The 18753-nt window shown below is 37.1% G+C and overlaps 1 protein-coding gene and 1 non-coding gene across 16 annotated transcripts in view; both read left to right on the top strand.

Annotated features, from left to right (window-relative positions):
* EXOC2 (exocyst complex component 2) overlaps positions 1-18753 on the top strand; it is a 206102-nt gene that overhangs the window by 38003 nt on the left and 149346 nt on the right. For 12 of the 15 annotated variants that reach the window (XM_036257404.1, XM_036257403.1, XM_036257402.1 and 9 more), the window contains exons 2-3: positions 7611-7682; positions 14267-14434. In XM_036257404.1, coding sequence (XP_036113297.1) covers positions 14317-14434 — 118 coding nt within the window. In that variant the 5' untranslated portion in view covers positions 7611-7682; positions 14267-14316. The remainder of the gene's footprint in view (positions 1-7610; positions 7683-14266; positions 14435-18753) is intronic. The other 3 variants (XM_036257405.1, XM_036257407.1, XM_036257406.1) reach the window with 1 other exon arrangement.
* Positions 17163-17270, top strand: LOC118627300. Its single transcript, XR_004959064.1, has one exon. It is a non-coding gene; the product is annotated as a U6 spliceosomal RNA (small nuclear RNA).

Below are 18753 nucleotides of genomic sequence, written 5' to 3'. Positions count from 1 at the left end.
TTGCATTAGCATTGCCACGTTTATAGGTTATTTTTTATCCCTTGAATTGCGGCATGTTAGCCCTTGACTCCAGTATATTATCTTCATTTCAACCAGAAATTGGCATAAATGCTGCCGTGCCAGTGTTATATTTTATTGATGTAGGTGGTGACATCCTTAACAATGTTCTTATATCTCTTCTGGTTGTAGGGTATCAGTGGAACCCATTTATTTTAACACTAGCAGTTGTTTTACACCCAGTGTGAAAGGGCATGTCTGCCCATTCTTGAAGATACCTGCTTCAAGTTCATTAATACCATCAGCAACAATTAGGGCAGCACAGTTAGCATGAAATATGCCTGCAACCATGTTTTTGATAAAGTCTCTTGTGTTTTGGTATGTCAGTGCTGGGCACATAATACTGCCTGGTCTTGAATTTCCACAGGGAGTTGTCAGTGGTGATACCATGCTCACATATAGCTTTCAATTGACCCAAGATCCATGCATACTTGAAGAAGGAGCTTTTTCCCTTCACATCTGACTCCTCAAATTTTTGGATCCAAAATGGCGGCAGAGAGAATGGAAGCTACACAGACCGTCTCCCAGAACCAAACTGGAATTACAATTATAACACAGACAAATCGACGGGAAAAAGCAACAGAAAAGCAGCTTGCGAGGACCATATAACCAGGGACACTGACTCGATCCTGGTAGGATTGAGAAGGTGCGAAATGCAAGCTGGGAGCCCACGGTCGGCAGCTCGACAGCTGGGCAGCTGGGCAGCTCCCTTAGCTGGGAGCAGCGCCCTAGGGATACACGCCCAGGCAACTTCACAGCACAGAGCCGGGACAGAGGCTAAAATAGCCACAGCCACTCACCTTGGGCTCCAGCAGAGGGAGGGCAGACTGGACTGGAACTGTGTCAGGACACTTGGGATTTGGAGGGCGCTCAGAGCTTTTGATGAGTTGCTGCCTCGCAGGACAGTGGCCATATTGCTCCTTTCCAGTGCTCTGGGGAGAGGCAGCAGCCCCTCCCTCAGAAATCCAACCCCACCCGGTGGGCCATTGAAGTGCTAATTGAGGCTCATTAACAACCAGCATCTGCCCCACCCTCGGGAAATCCCCTTATGCTGAGCACCTGAGGGAGTTTTTCAGTCAATTGACAACTCAAAACTCTTCAAGTAACCTCGACTGCTAGCCTCCAGGCAAAAAGCTAGAGGATAACAGTACCTTTCCTGGGCTAGCAACTTTAACCAGGAAAGTAAGACTTGCCAGTGGTGTTTAACGTGGGTCCTCCCTCACTCATCTAAACCCAGGAGAGGGAGCCACAAACAGAAGAACACCAATACCCATAGGGAAAACTTGACAGGCTCCAAAGCCCACTGTGATAGCCAAAATGGTGAAACACAGAAACAGAAGCCAAATGAAAGAACGAGACCTCCACCGAAGATGAGATCAATGTGGAGCAGTTAGGCAAGTTAACAGAGCTAGAATTCAGAGCCATGATCTTGAGGAAGCTCAACAGTATGAGTAAGGACATAGAGATGCTGAAAATAAACCAATTGGAAATTGAAAACCACCAAGAAGAGATAAAAAATGACATGTAAGAAATGAAAAACACATTGGAAGGTCTAAAAAGCAGAGTAGAGAAAGATGAGGACTGGATCAGTGAAGTAGAAGACGGTAGAAAAAAAATCAACCAATCAGAAAACCAAAAGGAAAAAACGATTAGAAAACAGGAAGACAGCTTAAGAACACTGTGGGACAACTGGAAACGTAATAATATTTGCATCATAGGAGTCCCCAAGGAAGAAGAAAATGAGCAAGGCTTAGAGAATATATTCAAAGAAATAGTGACAGAAAACTTTCCTAATTTGGTGAAAGAAGAAGGCATTCAAGTTCAAAAAGCACAGGGAACCCCAAGTAAGAAGAACCCAAAAAGGCCCACACCAAGACACATAGTAATTAAAATGCCAAAAATTAAAGACAAAGAGAGAATCCTAAAAGCAGCAAGAGAGAAGCAACAGGTTACCTACAAAGGAAACCCCATAAGGCTCTCAGCTGACTTCTCACAAGAAACACTACAGGCCAGAAGGGAATGGCATGAAGTAATCAGGGTCATGAAAAACAAGGATCTGAATACAAGACTACTCTACCCAGCTGGGCTATCATTCAAAATAGAAGGTCAAATAAAGAGCTTCCTAGACAAAAAAAAGTCTAAGGGACTACATTATCACCAAACCAGCACTGCAACAAATGGTAAAAGGACTACTGTAATTAGTAGAAGAAATAGGAAGAAAAATAGAACCACACTAAACACAAATGGCAATAAATAAGTACATATCAATAATCACCTTAAATGTAAATGGACTGAATGCTCCCATAAAAAGACACAGATTAGCTCATTGGATAAGAAAGCATCACTCATCTATATGTTGTTTATAAGAGACCCACCTCATAACAAAAGACTCCCATAGGTTGAAAGTGAAGGGATGGAAAAAAATTTTCCAAGCAAAAGGAAAGCCAAAAAAAAAGGGTAGCAATACTCATATCTGATCAAATAGATTTCAAAATGAAGGCCACAACTAGAGACAAGGCCACTACATAATATTGAAAGGATCTTTCCAACAGGAAGATATAACCTTGATAAACATATATGCACCCAATATAGGAGCACCAAAATATATTAAAAATCTTCTGGAGGACTTCCAAGGAGAAATCCACAGCAATACAATCATAGCAGGGGACTTCAACACCCCGTTGACAGCACTGAATAGATCCTCTAGACAAAAAATTAGCAAGGAAACAGAGACTCTAAATGAAGCACTAGACCAAATGGATTTAATAGATATCTACAGAGAATTACACACCAAAACTACAGAATACACATTCTTCTCAAGTGCACATGGGACCTTCTCAAAGATAGACCACATGATAGGACACAAACTAAATCTCTACAAGTTCAAGAAGATTGAAATCATATCAAGCATCTTCTCAGATCACAATGGCATGAAACTAGAAATCAGTTGCAATAAGAACATGCAAAGATATTTGAACACATGGAGGTTAAATAGCATGTTATTAAACAATGAATGGGTTACCGAGGAAATCAAGGAAGAAATTAAAAACTTCCTGGAAACCAATGAAAATGAAGACACAACACAAAATTTATAGTATACAGCAAAAGCAGTTCTGAGAGGGAAGTTCATAGTACTACAGGCCTACCTCAAAAAAGAAGAAAAATCTCTAATAGGCTATCTAACCTCACAACTTAAAGAACTAGAGAGCAAACAAAAAAAAAACCCAGAGCAAATAGAAGGAAGGAAATAGTAAAGATCAGAGCAGAAATATGTGACATAGAGAACAAAAAAAAAATAATAATAATAATTCAAAGGATCAAGGAAACAAAGAGCTGGTTTTCCAAAAGATAAACAAGATCGATGTACCCTTAGCTAGACTCACCAAGAAACAGAGAGATAACCCAAATACCCAAAATCTGAAATGAAAGAGGAGAAGTAACAACTGACACCACAGAAATACAAAAGATCGTTAACAGCTACTACGAACAATTATATGGCAACAAATTTGACAATCTAAGCAAAATGGACAAATTTCTAGAAACACACAGTCTCCCAAAACTGGACCGGGAAGAGATTGAAAACTTGAACAGACCAATAACAACTAAGGAAATTGAAGAGGTAATCAAGAGTTTCCCAGCAAACAAAAACCCAGGCCCAGATGGCTTCACGGGGGAGTTTTACCGAACATTCAAAAAAGAACTAACACCCATTCTCCTCAAACTATTCCAAAATATTTAAGAAGAAGGAAGACCTCCAAACTCGTTCTATGAGACCAACATAATTCTAATTCCAAAACCAGAAAAAGACACTACAAAGAAAGAAAACTACAGGCCAATATCCCTCATGAACATAGATGCCAAAATCCTGAACAAAATACTAGCAAATCGGATCCAGCGATACATCAATAAAATTATTCACCATGACCAGCTGGGATTCATTCCATAGATGCAAGGCTGGTACAATATTCGCAAATCAATAAATGTGATACACCACATAAACAAAATGAAGAATAAAAACTACATGATCATATCAATAGATGCTGAAAAAGCATTTGACAAAATCCAGCATCCATTTCTGATAAAAACGCTCAGCAATAGAGGGATCATATCTCGACATAATAAAGGCCATATATGAAAGACCTACAGCCAACATCATACTCACTGGGCAGAAACTAAAAACATTTCCATTAAGAACTGGAACAAGACATGGATGTCCACTTTCGCCACTCTTATTTAACATAGTACTGGAAGTCTTAGCCACAGCAATCAGACATGAGGAAAAAATAAAAGGAATCCAAATTGGAAAGGAGGAAGTGAAACTGTCATTATTTGCAGATGACATGATATTATACATAGAAAACCCTAAAGACTCCATCAAAAATCTACAAGACTTAATAAATGAATATGGAAAAGTAGCAGAATACAAAATTAAGAAATCGACGGCATTCTTATACACCAATGATGAACTCACAGAGAAACTGAAAAAACAATTTCATTTACCATCGTGGCAAAAAAATTAAGTTACCTAGGAATATACTTAACCAGAGAAGTAAAGGACCTATTTGCAGAAAACTACAGGACATTGAAAAAAACAATAGAGGAAGATATAAAAAAGTGGAAGCACATACCTTGTTCATGGATTGGAAGAATTAACATCATTAAAATGTCCCTACTACCCAAAGCAATCTACAGATTCAATGCAATCCCCATCAAAATACCAACAACATATTTCACAGAACTAGAACAAATACTTCAAAAGTTTATATGGAACCAAAAAAGTCCCCAAATATCCACAGCAATTTTGAAAAAGAAGGACAAAGTAGGTGGGATCACAATACCAGGTATCAGGTTATACTACAAAGCGACTGTAATCAAAACAGCCTGGTACTGGCACAAGAACAGCCATATAGACCAGTGGAACAGAACTCAGAACCCAGAAATGGTCCCAAGGCAATATGCTCAATTAATATTTGACAAAGGTGGCAAGAGCATACAGTGGAGTAAAGACAGCCTCTTTAATAAATGGTGTTGGGAAAATTGGACATCTACATGCAAAAAAATGAAACTAGACCATCAACTTACACCATACACAAAAATAAACTCAAAATGGATAAAAGTCTTAAATGTGAGCCGTGAATCCATAAAAATTCTAGAAGAAAATGTAGGCATCAAAATTTCGGACATCATACGCAGCAGAATTTTCACTGATACATCACCTAAGGCAACAGAAACAATGGAAAAAATGAACACATGGGACTACATCAAACTAAAAAGCTTCTGCACAGCAAAAGAAACAATCATCAAAATGGAAAGGCAACCCACTGTATGGGCGAACATCATTGCCAATGATGTATCAGATAAGGGGTTAATTTCCAATATATATATAGAGTGCTCATACAACTCAACAAAAGGAAGACAAAGAACCCAATTAAAAAATGGGCAGAGGAGCTGAATAGACACCTCTCCAAACAGGACATACACATGGCCAAGAGGCATATGAAGAAATGCTCAACATCACTAATCATCAGAGAGATGCAAATTAAAACAACAATGAGGTATCACCTCACACCTGTCAGAATGGCCACCATCAACAAATCATCAAACAACAAGTGTTGGTGAGGGTGTGGAGAAAAGGGGACTCTAGTACACTGCTGGTGGGAATGCTGACTGGTGCAGCCACCATGGAAAACAATATGGTGTTACCTCAAAAAATTAAAAATTGAACTTCCATTTGACCCAGTGATTCCACTTCTAGGAATATACCCTAAGAAGCCTGAAACACCAATCAGGAAGAATATATGTACCCCCATGTTCATAGCAGCACTATTTACAATAGCTAAGATCTGGAAACAGCCCAAGTGTCCATCAGTAGAAGCATGGATAAAATAGTTGTGGTACATATACACAGTGGAGTATTATGCAGCTGTAACAAAGAAAGATCTCTTATCATTTGAGACGACATGGATGGACCTGAAAGTATTATCCTTAGTGAAATAAGCGAAGCAGAAAAAGACAAATAGCACATGATCTCACTTATATACGGAATACAATGAATATAACAATCTGAGGAATACGGTATACCCAGAAACATGGAAGTAGGGCCCAGACTGACATCCCTCAAAAGAGTGGTTGGAGGTGTGGGAAGAGATAAACCACAGAACTTAATATGCATGTATGCATAACCAATGGACATTGACAACAAAGCCGTGGACGGGGCGGGGGTGGGTGAGGAGGAGAGGGTCAATGGGGTAAAAAAGGAGAAACATCTGTAACAAAAAAAATTAAAAATAAATAAAATAAAATAAAATAAATTTTTTTATGGTTCTTTTGTCAGTTCCACCTCATTTGTAGATCAGATGACTAATAGTGGTTAGAAGCTATGTGTCCAGTGAGTCTTTTTGTTATCCATTTTGGCTTAGATTTAGTAGTGGTTTTCATGACACCTGTGTTTGGATGGTAATCCCATTGCCAGAAATTACTACTGATTTATTGAGGAACTTCCATACTGTTTTCCGTGGTAGCTGTACCAGTTAACATTCTCACCAGCCATATATAGCAGTTTCCTTTTCTCCACAATTAGCCTTTGCTATCTCTTATCTTTTTGATAATAGACATCCTAACAGGTGTAGGATAATATATCATAGTAGTTTTGATTTGAATTTCCGTGGTGATTAATGATATTGTGCATCTACTTGTTGGCCATTTGTATATCTTCTTTGGAAAAATGTCTATTTAAATCCTCAGCCTATTTTTTAATTGGGTTATATGGTATTTGCTTTCAGGTGTCTGAGCTCCTTGTATATTTTAGATATTAACCCCTTATCGCATATGTAGTTTACAAATATTTTCTCCCATTCCATAGGTTGCCTTTTCATTCTGGTAGTGGTTTCCTTTGCTGTACAGGAGCTTTATAGTTTGATGTGGTCCCACTTGTTTATTTTTGCTTTTGTTGCCTTTGTTTTTGGTATCCAGTTCAAAAAAATCATTGTCAAGACCAATGTCAAGAGGCTTACTCCCTGTGTTTTCTAGTAGGAGTTTCATGGAATTATCAGGTCTTACATTCAATCTTAAATTCTTTTTAAGTTGATTTTTGCATGTAGTGTAGAATAGGGAGTCAATTTCAGTCTGTTGCATGTGCCTGCTCAGGTTCCCCAACATCAGAAAATGCCTTTTTTAAAACCTTCGTTTCTGACATGTTTTTTTCTTTTAGCACTTGAAAATGTTTCATTATCTTTTGGCCTTCAATTTTTCTGATTAGAAATCATCATCCATATTGTTATTCCTCTTAGTATAATGTGTCCCCCCCCCCCGATTGCTTTTAAGATTTTCTCTTTATCTTGAGTTTGATTTCAATATGTGTGATTTTCTTTGTATTTATCTTACATGATGCTTGCTGTACTTGAATAGATAGAATAATAATTTTTAATAAATTTGGGAAATTTTCACCCATTTTTTTCTTCAGATATTATTTTCTGCTCTGCTCTATTCTCTCTTCTTATGTCAGTGCTTGTGTTTGCCATAGGTCACTGAATCTCTGTTTTTTTCTTTTCTAGGTCTTCATATTGAATACTTTCTATAGAGCTATATTTATATTCTCTGATTTTAATGGTCTTCTGTTCAACCCAGTGAGTATATATTTTATTTTAGACATTGTACCTTCCAGTTTTAGAATTTTCATTTTATTTCTGTTTTTATAATTTCAATTTTGCTGTTTAGAATAGCTATATATTTCTTATGATTATATATATATTTTTAGGAGCTTATTTGTTACAGATTCTTTTTCCTCTGGTGGGCAGTAGTTAAAATCACTGCTTCTTCTCTTGCCTAGTTTGGCTCAGCAGTTAGAGTGTCGGCCCATGGACCAAAGAGTCATGAGTTTGATTCCTGTCAAGGGCATGTACCTCAGTTGTGGTTCGTCCTGGGCCCTGGTTGGGGTTGTGCTGAGACAACCAGTTGATGTGTCTCTCTCACATCAATGTTTCTCTCTCTTCCCACCAACCCACACCCTCACTCTCCCTCCCTCCCACTCTATCTGAGATAAATAGAAAAATATCCTCAGTAAGGATTTAAAAGAAAAAAGCCTGGCTGGTGCTCTCAGTGGTTGAGTGTCCACCCATGCATTAAGAGGTCACTGGTTCGATTGCTGGTCAGGGCACATGCCCAGGTTGTGGGCCTGATCCCCAATGGGGGGTGTGCAGGAGATGGTAATTGATGTTCTTTCTTACTGATGTTTCTCTCTGTCGCTCTCCCTCTCCCTCTCCCTTCTTCTCTTTCTAAAATCAATAAAGAAAAAGTATTTTTAAAAAAAATCACTGCTTCTGCCCTGGCTGGTGTGGCTCAGTTGGTTGGAGTGTTGTTTTGTAAACTGAAATGTCCCAGGTTTGATTCCTGTTCAGGGCACATATGCAGGTTACGGGTTTGCTCCCAGTTGAGGTGCATGTGGGAAGTAACCAATTGATGTTTCTCTCTCACATCGATGTTTCCCTCCCCTCTCCCTTCCTCTCTCTCTAAAATCAATAAAAACGTATCCTCGGGAGAGGATTAACAAAAAACGAAAAAAAAAAAAGGAAATCACTACTTCTTTCATCCTTCAAGCTGTTCTCTACTGTGCTATTTGGAGTCTCTCTTGTGCATCCTGGGGCTGGGGTCTAAGTGTTTCAGTAAAATTCTTTCTGCCTCTGTGGTTCCCTCCTCTCCAGGATTTTGTCCCTCTCTTTTAAGCTACTCTGTTAGCACAAAGCTCCATCCTCTGATTACTTAAGCCATAGACTGTGGCTTTATGATTGCATTTTAGTTTTTCTGTGCTGGCTAGACTGGGACGTTGTCTCAGAGGACAACCAAGTGTCCAATACATGTGTGTATTAAATGAGTGATTTTGAAGTTCTTTGAAATAGTCTAGTAAAGTCTTATAGCATTTATACTTCTCTTTAAACTTATTGCCTGAAGAATTTTCTCATTTTTCTTCTTATAATAGCTTTATTCATATGGATAAACTTATCCATAAGGTTAGTACCTATTTTTCCTCATATGTAATTTATTGTTTCAGGTCTTATATTTAGGTCTTTGATTCATTTTGAGTTAATTTTTGTACATGGGGACAAACTGTAGTCTGATTTCATTCTTTTGCATGTGGCTTTCCTGTTTTCAAAATTGCAGTTTTGAAAACTCAGCAAGTTACCAGAAAACACCGGTAGGCAGTTTAATGAACTCAGAAATAAAATCAATGTACAAAATGAGTACTTTGCCAAAGAAATTGAAACTTGGCGAAAGAATCAAATAGAAATTCTGGAGATGAAGAACTCAGTAAAAGAGATAAGGGATGAACTAGCCAGCTTAGGAAATAGAGCTGACCAGATGGAGGAAAGAATTAGTGATCTCAAAGAGAGAAATCTGGAAATGACTGCGAGGAAAGAAGAGAGAGACTGGAATATAAAGAAGTTTTTAATTTTGATTAAAACCAAGTCCGATTGCTTTCCTTTTGTTCTGTTGCTCGTGTTGGTGTATCTAAGAAGGCTTTGCCTAACCCAGAGTCTCAAAGATTTACTCCTATGTTTTCTTCAAAGAGTTTTCTAATTTTACCATCTACGTTTAGGTATATAATACACTTGAAGTAAAATTTTGTTCTATAAGGAAGGGGTCTAGTCTTTTGCATGTGGATATCAAGTTATCCCAGTACCAGTTGTTAAAAAGATTATATTTTCTTTGTTGTTCAAAGATTATTTGTCCATAAATGTAAGGGTTTATTTTTGGACTCTCAGTTCAATTTCATTAATCTATATGTCTGGCCTTATGCCAGCACCACACTTTGTAGTAAGTTTGGAAATCAGGAAATGTGAATCCTCCAACTTTGTTACTCTTTTTCAAGATTGTTCTGGCTGTTTTGAGTCCTTTCTGTTTCATAAAATTAATGGTGAGAATTTGATAGGGATTGCGTTTTGTGGATCAACTTGGGGAGTATTGCCATCTTAATATTGTCTTCCTATCCATGTCTTTCTATTTATTTATATCATCTTCAATTTATTTCAATTGTAATTTGTAATTTTCAAAACACAAGTTTTGCATTTCCTTTGTAAAACTTATTTCTGAGTATTTCATTCTTTTTAAAAAATTTTTTGTTTCTTCATTGATTTTAGAGAGGAAGGGAGAGGGAGAGAGACAGAAACATCAATGAAAGAGAACTCAATTGGCCTCCTCCTGCATGCCCCCCACTGGGCTTCTGCCCTTATGGGGAATCAAACTAGCGACCTCTTTGTGCATGGGTCGATGCTCAACTACTGAGCCACACCAGCTGGGCTGAGCATTTTATTATTTTTGATGTTATTTTATACAAATGTCTTTTGAACTTTTTGTTTGTTTGTTTGTGTATGTAATACATCTCCCCTATCCCTATATTCTATTCCTTATCTTTGTCCTGTTTTAGTTCCAATCTTCCATTGATACCACAAAACATTCAGAAAACATTTATTTGACCTCTTTCAGAAATCACGCGACATGCTTTTTAGTGTCAGTGTGTGTGACAGGCATTGGGATATAGAGTTGATTAAACATCATGTGTTTTCAAAGGGGAGACACAAGGTTTAATAAATAAGGTTTTAATACAACATATATTTGATGTAGCAGAAGCATTGTAGAAGGAAGGTTCAGAGAGACTTTGTTAGACATGGTAACATTTAAGCTTGACCTTGAAATATTGGTAAGGATCTAACAAAGTAGGAAAGACTTTCTATTTAATTGAAACAAGATAAAGGAAATCATGATACATAAAAGTATTTGGCTGTTCATAAGCGGTGAACAGACTTATATGTTAAGTGTCAGATGACCGAGGGACATGACTGAGGGTGAAGTAGGAAATGTAGAATTTGGTTTTTATAGGTTTTAATAAAATGTTAAGGATTTTTTGAGCATTGGAAACCGCTGAGCAATGAGATGTCATGGGATTTTTTCAAAATGAAGGATGCTGTTGATGAGGTTTGCATTTTGGAGAATTAACTCTAGTGTTTGCTGATGGATTGCGATGTAGATATAATAGGGGCAGAGTAATTAGAACAGCGATTTTCAACTGGTGTGCTGCTAGAATTTTTAAAACATGCAGTACCTGACTATTTAGTTGGGGGCACTGACCTCTGTTCCCTTAGATTGTCAAATAAAAAAATGACAACAGTCAACACAACAGTAGATGTCCAGTGTGAAAGAAGCAAAATTATACCTTTTATACCCTTTTTTTTTGTTGTTAAATCGGCGAAAATGTATCTTTTGGTGTGCTGCAGAATTTTAGTTTATGTGTGCCATGAAATATAAAAGGTTGAAAATTGCTGAGTTAGAAGTCTGTTTCAGTATCCAGGCAGAGAAGATGAAGGTCTTAACTAGGAGAGCAACAATAGAATTGACAGGAATAGCTGACTTTGGATTCTAAAAGAAAGTTTCTGAGTTTTCAGGGGATGCTATAGGGAAGGAGAGGGGTCAAGATAATCTCGAGTTGTCTCATTTGGTTTATTGGATGATGGTAATGTCTTTCTGGTTTTTCACTTTTTGTTGTTGTTGCTTTGCTGTTTTAATTTTATTAAATAAATTGTGCTTGTTTGATTACATCATTGGCCATGAGAATGAACTCAGTCTCCAAGGCCCTTTTTCCAGAAGATACCAAGTTTACATCACATGGCTCAAAACCCCAACCCTCTAATCATGTGGTTACTCTTTCTGATTTGGCCAGCTATTATATTGAGCTGTCATGAAAATCATGTACCTATGATATTGAGGGCTCATGAATAACAGAGACACTCCTTGGATATTTAGTCTCCCTCCAGAAACCAGGGACAAAGTACAGTCACCATCTTTATTATACAACATACTTACGTAGCTCTCTCTTCTGGCATCCCTCTCCACATTTCCAGATTCTGTGTCTAATCTCTCATTATCTTGATAGTCAATTGTAGGTGAAGTTTATAACTCCCCTTCTCTCCTCATCCTCCTTTCCTGCTCCCTAAACACACATCTGCCTGTTTGCAGCCTCTTTGCCAGTTAAATCAGTTATCAGTTCCTGCATTGAGAGGATGATATAAATCTTGTTTCTTTTGCACCTTTTGAAGGTTTCAAAAGCTCTTATTTTTGGATACATTCCTTTTCATGGGATCCGTTCTTTTAGGGATAAGAACTTTTTCCCTCTGCTGATACTAAATTGGGATCAAAGTTCACAGAACTCTCAAAGTTTTGTTTTTCTCTTACCTATTGTGTTAGTTTGCTAGGAGTGCCATCCAATAGACTGGTGACTGAAACGAGAAATTTATTTTCTCATGATTATGGAGGCTGGAAGTCCGAGATCAAGGTGTCAGCAGAGTTGTTTCCTTTTTTTTAAAAAAAAATATATATATTTTTATAGATTTTTAGAGACAGAGGAAGAGAGAGGGAGAGAGAAAGAGAAACATCTATGTGAGGGCGGAACATCGATCAACTGCCTCCTGCCAGGGATCAAGCCTGCAACCCCAACTTGTGCCCTGAGCAGGACTCAAACCAGCAACCTTTTGGTGCACTGGACGATGCTCCAATCAGCTGAGCCACACCAGCCAGGGCAGGGTTGGTTCCTTTTGAGGCCTTTCTTAGTGGCTTGTAGATGGTGGTTTTTCCATGTGTCCTCACATGGTCTGTGTGTTTCTTTGTCCTAATTTCCTCTTCTATAAGGTTACCAGTCATATTGAATTAGGTCCCATCTATACAACCTCATTTTACCTTAATCACTTCTTTAAAGCTCTAATCTTTAGCTACCGTCACATTCTGAAGTACTGGGAGTTAGGACTACAACATGATTTTTTGGGGAGGAACACAATTCAGCTTGTACACCTATTATATCTGTTTCTTTTGGATCTTTTTGTTTATCTGACTTCCATCTCTCTTTCACATATTTTCCTTGACCACATTGTTTGGTTGTCCTTGTATATTTTAGAGTTAGGCTGTGAACAGCTGATTGATTTAGTTTGTGTATGGGCTGAGTTTGTCTGTAAGAGGCTTTTCCATCAGGTGATATGACTGCAAATAGCCCTTCCCTTTCTAGGGCGGACCCTTACATGTCAGGATCTTTGGTTGTTTTATACTAGGACTCTTCAGTTTCTTTAGAGAATAATATTCTGGTTATCAAGGCAGGGTGATGTTGGGTGTGGAGGGGCTTACATATCTTGCTGACAGAGGTTTAAGTGCAGGAGTTCCTGAATTTGCTGTGCAGGTTGACACTTAATTACCCCTGTTTTACTGGTATCCCTGAGTACTGGTCCTTTTCCTTTTGGTTTCTTCAGAGACTAAACTTCTAATTCCTGCCTGACTGCAGGGTGAGGGCAGGGGCGAGGGTGTCTGCCTTCTCAATATGTAGAGAAATAGCTAACTAGAAAGTTCCTTTATTGTGTTCTGAACCTCACCCTCATGTTCTGGGGCATCTGAAGCCATGAGCACTTAAGGAGTGCTACAGGATTCATTCATGAGGTTTTATTATTTATTGGTTGCCTATATGCTAGGCACTGTGTTTTGCTAGAATTATCCTGCATAATCTTAATTGTAACCTTATGAAAGCTTCTTTAGCTCCCTTTTACCCATATGAAAACAGAGGTTTGGAACAGAATTAGTAAGTTGGAGCACCAGGACTTGAACACAGGTATATTTGACCTCAGAAACTAGACTTTTACCAGTTCACACTTCTGCCTATATGTCTACATTTTAGTTTTTTTAAAAGATGTCAATATATTGATTTGAACATATTAAAAAAGAATTGCTATACTTAGTATAGTACAAAAATAAAGTGAAATAAGTACATCTATAGGAATATAAATATGATTTAACATTTATAAATACAATTAATCAGAATACCTTCCTTAAACAATTTTGGGAGTAGAATAGTTTCTAGTGTGTGTTTGGGATTCAGGTTGTAGGCATGAAGATAAATGGTGATACTAGGTTCTGTCTGTCATGATATTGAAACTTTTTAGAATCAAAGTCTTAGTTTTCTATTATTTTTATGATATTTTCCTCACAGTACTAGCTAGAGTATTCTTAGTAAACTTAATATTCAGTAGCTGTTTGCAGACAGGCTAATGACAGCTAAAATTTTCAGAACTATATGTTTAATAATACATTTTATGTTTTGGTACTGAATATCTAGAATTCTTGTAATTTTAGTTAATGCTTATCTCAGTGGGCACTAAACCTTTTCTTCTTTCTCTTTTAACAGATTACCTCTGTAACTAGATCTCCAGTTTGCTTAAGGAAAAAAAAAGCACAATGTCACGTTCACGACAACCCCCCCTTGTGACAGGCATCTCTCCAAATGAAGGTATATCATGGACGAAGGTCACAATTAGAGGAGAAAACCTGGGGACTGGTCCAACCGACCTCATAGGTAAGGGCGAGGACTTGCTGAATGCATTTTTATGTTGGACAGTTGAGGATATATTATTTTGAAATAGTGAAGGTGATAGAAAAACATTACTGTGGTCTGTACAGAAAGATCTGAATAAAAAGGAAAGAACTATTTGATTTTTCTGTTAAAAATCATTCTATCCAATCTTGTCTACATTGTCTTTCACCAAGTCCTTCAGAAATTTTCCCATAGCTGAGATTTGCCTCCATTTTCTCAGCTTTGCTCTCTCCAGCTTAGATTGCCCAAACTAGCTATTTTTGCTTGCTTTAGTTTTTTCTTTCATTGTGTAACCATCTGTATTCCTTCTCAAGTGCTCTGTGAATTACGCCTCTTCTATTCCTTACTGCTCTTCCATTGAAATCTAAACTCCATCTCCTGGTGATGTCAGTACCACTTGGCTCTTATTCTCACTCTTCCTGAAAGAGACTCTCCCACCAGGTGACCTAATTATTATACCTGTGGATCTTATTTGTTTCCTTTCCTCGGCCACGTGGCTGCTCCATTATGGTTATGAGTATCACCACTGATCTGAAATACAGTCTCTACCTGCCAAACCTGGAGACTTACAACCAAAAGTCTCTTTAGACTAATTCTCACCCATGTTAATCTTTTTATTTAGGCTCCCCTAATATTTACTTATTTAGAGCATACTAAGTTTTAGTTGTTAGAGTCAGTTTATGTTTTTTAATCTTTTTAAGCTCAAGGACATGAATGCATCCAGTTGACACAGCATAAATATTATTAGATGTTGGTTTGCATAGTGTGTTTCTCCCCATCCTTAACCTGGAGGCCTTGTCCTCTGGTTTACTTAACCATGATGTCTGTTAGTGGTTCTTACTCCTGGCTTTTCTTAATCTCTTCTAGAACTTAAAAAAAAAAAAAAAATGCTCTGGCCCACTAAGTCTTAGTCTCTAAAGAGCCTAATAAGTTTTTTTTACTTCTTTTTTTTTTTTTTTAAATAAAAATGGGAGTTAGATATAGCCAGGAAAGAGAGCAAATTAGAAATATAATCGAATGGTCAGTTAAGATTATTTTTCTGTAAACTCTATGTACCGGTCGTTGAGACTGAGGAAGGGAGAGACTGTAGTGTATGCTACTGAATAGGTATTCTGATTTCCCAAGTACATTTATTTGGATTCAGACATTCTCTTGATTCATTTTTTAATTTGGTAAAGTACTGGAAATTATGAGTTGGAACTTTTATTTCTTGCATTATAGCTGCTAACTGACAGCAGTCTGGTTTTTGGTCATTCAGAAACCCCTTTGAAAAGAGAAAGTGAACTGAAGCTCCACACTGTGTTTAATTCCTGAATTCCCCACTTCCTAGCTAATTCTTTTTGCTAGTGTTATCTAACTATGTCTCACTTTATATTGCTTCTCTAGTTACAGTTTTTGATTCTTCAATAAATAAAACAAATTTGTTCTTATGAAGCTAGTCTTATCTAATCCTGTGTCTTGGTTTTTGATATAGCTTATTCCAGAATTTTCTTTGTCTGAAGAAAGAATCCCCAGAATGTATGGGAAGAGGCTATACATGTGGAGGTTACACCCCACATTTTAATTGGCAGTCGTTGTGAGCTCCTAAACATGGCAGTTGCTGGTCTTTGTAAATTTTAATCTTGCTTTAGCTTTAGGCAGTGCTATTTTTATTTGACTAACTGTGTATTACTTTTATAAACCTTGGTGGTTCAGCTTTCAACCTGCCTATGTATTGCCAAGAAACCTTTTTTTCCTTCTTCCTGAGGTGATTATTTTAAAAAAGAAAACTTAACCTACTAAATTGTTTAAGTGTTTTTAACTCGGATGATACCTACACTAGCCAAGCAAAACATTATAAGAACACTTTATTTGGAATTTTACGAGTTACTTAAAAAAAAGATACTATATTTTGTTTCATGAAGCAGATTTCTTAGCTTTCAGTAACTTAGCAAAAGTGTGCTTAAGAAATTAAGAAATAGATCTTATGCTCTTATTTAATTCTCATGACATTTAAAATGATCCATTTAAATCTGTGTTTAAAATTATATGGTGATTATTAACTTCTTTTAGTTAAAATGCAGAATACATATTAAATCAGAACAACACTGATAGCAGCTATGACCAAATGAATCTACTGTTGTTCTGGGCAGTATTTTTTCAACGTGTACCTATTCACGGATATCTATTCACGTTTGCTCATCTGAATGTGTTTTTAAGATTTCATGTCTCTGTGGCTGATAGGTGTTCCCATTCCTCAGTTTTAATCATAAGATAGTTCTCTAGCAGGGAACTTATTGTAGGAATGACTTTACATTAAGCCCTGACATTTGGTGTTGTGTTTTTCTTCTTTCTGAAGTGAGTTAATATTTAAAATCATAAGAACCTTTTTGATATAGTAAAATTAAAAAATGTTGCTATATATTGACCTAGAATGATATAAAAATGTCTACCATCTGTAATTAAACAGTTTGTAAATTAAAACATTTCCCATTCATTTAAAAAATACACTGATTTATGTATGCATAAAAATGATTTGAGCAAATACGCATTTGAAGGGTTTCACAGTGCTTATGTTGGAGATGGAAAGGAGTTCCAGAGATGGCTTTCAATCTCTTAAATTGTTTAAACTGTTTGTGACAAAAATTAATTATCAAGAAAGATATCTAAAACCTCCCCATTTTGAAAAAAATAATTTTGAATTATGAAGGCACTTAAAAATGTGTGAATGGTCCTCGCTTTGGCAGCACATATACTAAAATTGGAACAATACAGAGAAGATTAGCATGGCCCCTGTGCAAAGGATGACAAGCAAATTCATGAAGCGTTCCATATTTTTAATCATCTAAATGGAAATGCAACCCACTGTATGGGAGAGCATAATTCCCAATGATACATCAGATAAGGGGTTAATTTCCAATATATATATACAGAGAGAGAGTGCTTATACAACTCAACAAAAGGAAGACAGAACCCAATTAAAAAAAATGGGCAGAGGAACTAAATACACACCTCTCCAAACAGGACATACAAATGGCCAAGAGACATATAAAGAAATGCTCAACATCACTAATCATCAGAGAGATGCAAATTAAAACAACAATGAGGTATCACCTCACACCTGTCAGAATGGCCACCATCAACAAATCATCAAAGAACAAGTGTTGGTGAGGGTGTGGAGAAAGGGGACTCTAGTGCACTGCTGGTGGGAATGCAGACTGGTGCAGCCACTATGAAAAACAATATGGTGTTACCTCAAAAAATTAAAAATTGAACTTCCATTTGACCCAGTGATCCCACTTCTAGGAATATACCTTAAGAAGCCTGAAACACCAATCAGGAAGAATATATGTACCCCCATGTTCATAGCAGCACTATTTACAATAGCTAAGATCTGGAAACAACCCAAGTGTCCATCAGTAGATGAGTGGATTAAAAAGCTGTGGTACATACACACAATGGAGTACTATGCAGCTGTAAGAAAGAAAGATCTCTTATTCTTTGAGATGACATGGAGGGACCTGGAAAGTATTATGCTAAGTGAAACAAGCTAAACAGAGAAAGACAAGTATATGATCTCTTATTTGTGGAATAAAATGAACATAACAGTTTGAGTAATGGGGTAGTCCCAGAGATGTGGAAGTGGGGTACAGATCGACAATCCCCAGAAGAGGGGGTGGTGGGGGAGAGATAAACCACAGAATTATATGCATGTGTGTATGAACAATGGACATGGACAACAAAGTTAGGGACAGGGCAGGGAGGGAGGGGTAGAGGGAAACTGGGGGGGAAAGGGGAAACATCTGTAACAAAAATAAACTAATTAAAAAAAATGTGTGAATGTCATTACACATTTCACAAAACCAACAGAAAACTTAGTCCTAAAGGAACCTTTAGGAACCTTTTAAGTCCTTTATTAGTAAAACAAAATTTCATACATGAAGAAATAGTAGATGTTTTAGAGAAGTCTCTAAAATTGATTATTTTATTAAATGTCTTAAAAGTGTAGTTTTTATTCCTTTATTGTTAATATAACATTCTTACTAAATAGTGCTTTAAGTTGTAACAGAACATGAATCCCTCCCTACATTTTTTAAAACCAAATTTGACAGGTGTTCCTGGAAAAAAGAAATTCAGAATTGCCAAACTTGACTGCTGAACAGTATACACAGTTACATCAGAAGAAAAGACAGTGTGAAGTGGCTGGGGCTTTGCCACATTTTGGTTTATTTTCTCCATAAATATTTATTATATCGTTTCTCTTGGTGAATGAGAAAATAGAGAGGAAATCAGTTAGTGGACAAGCTGGCATTGTGTTCACA

The sequence above is a fragment of the Molossus molossus genome, unplaced genomic scaffold, assembly GCF_014108415.1.
Source record: "Molossus molossus isolate mMolMol1 unplaced genomic scaffold, mMolMol1.p scaffold_m16_p_12, whole genome shotgun sequence".
NCBI lineage: Eukaryota > Metazoa > Chordata > Mammalia > Chiroptera > Molossidae > Molossus > Molossus molossus.
The sequence above is the reverse complement of the archived record's forward strand: the minus strand, read 5'-3'. Positions and strand labels throughout refer to the sequence as shown.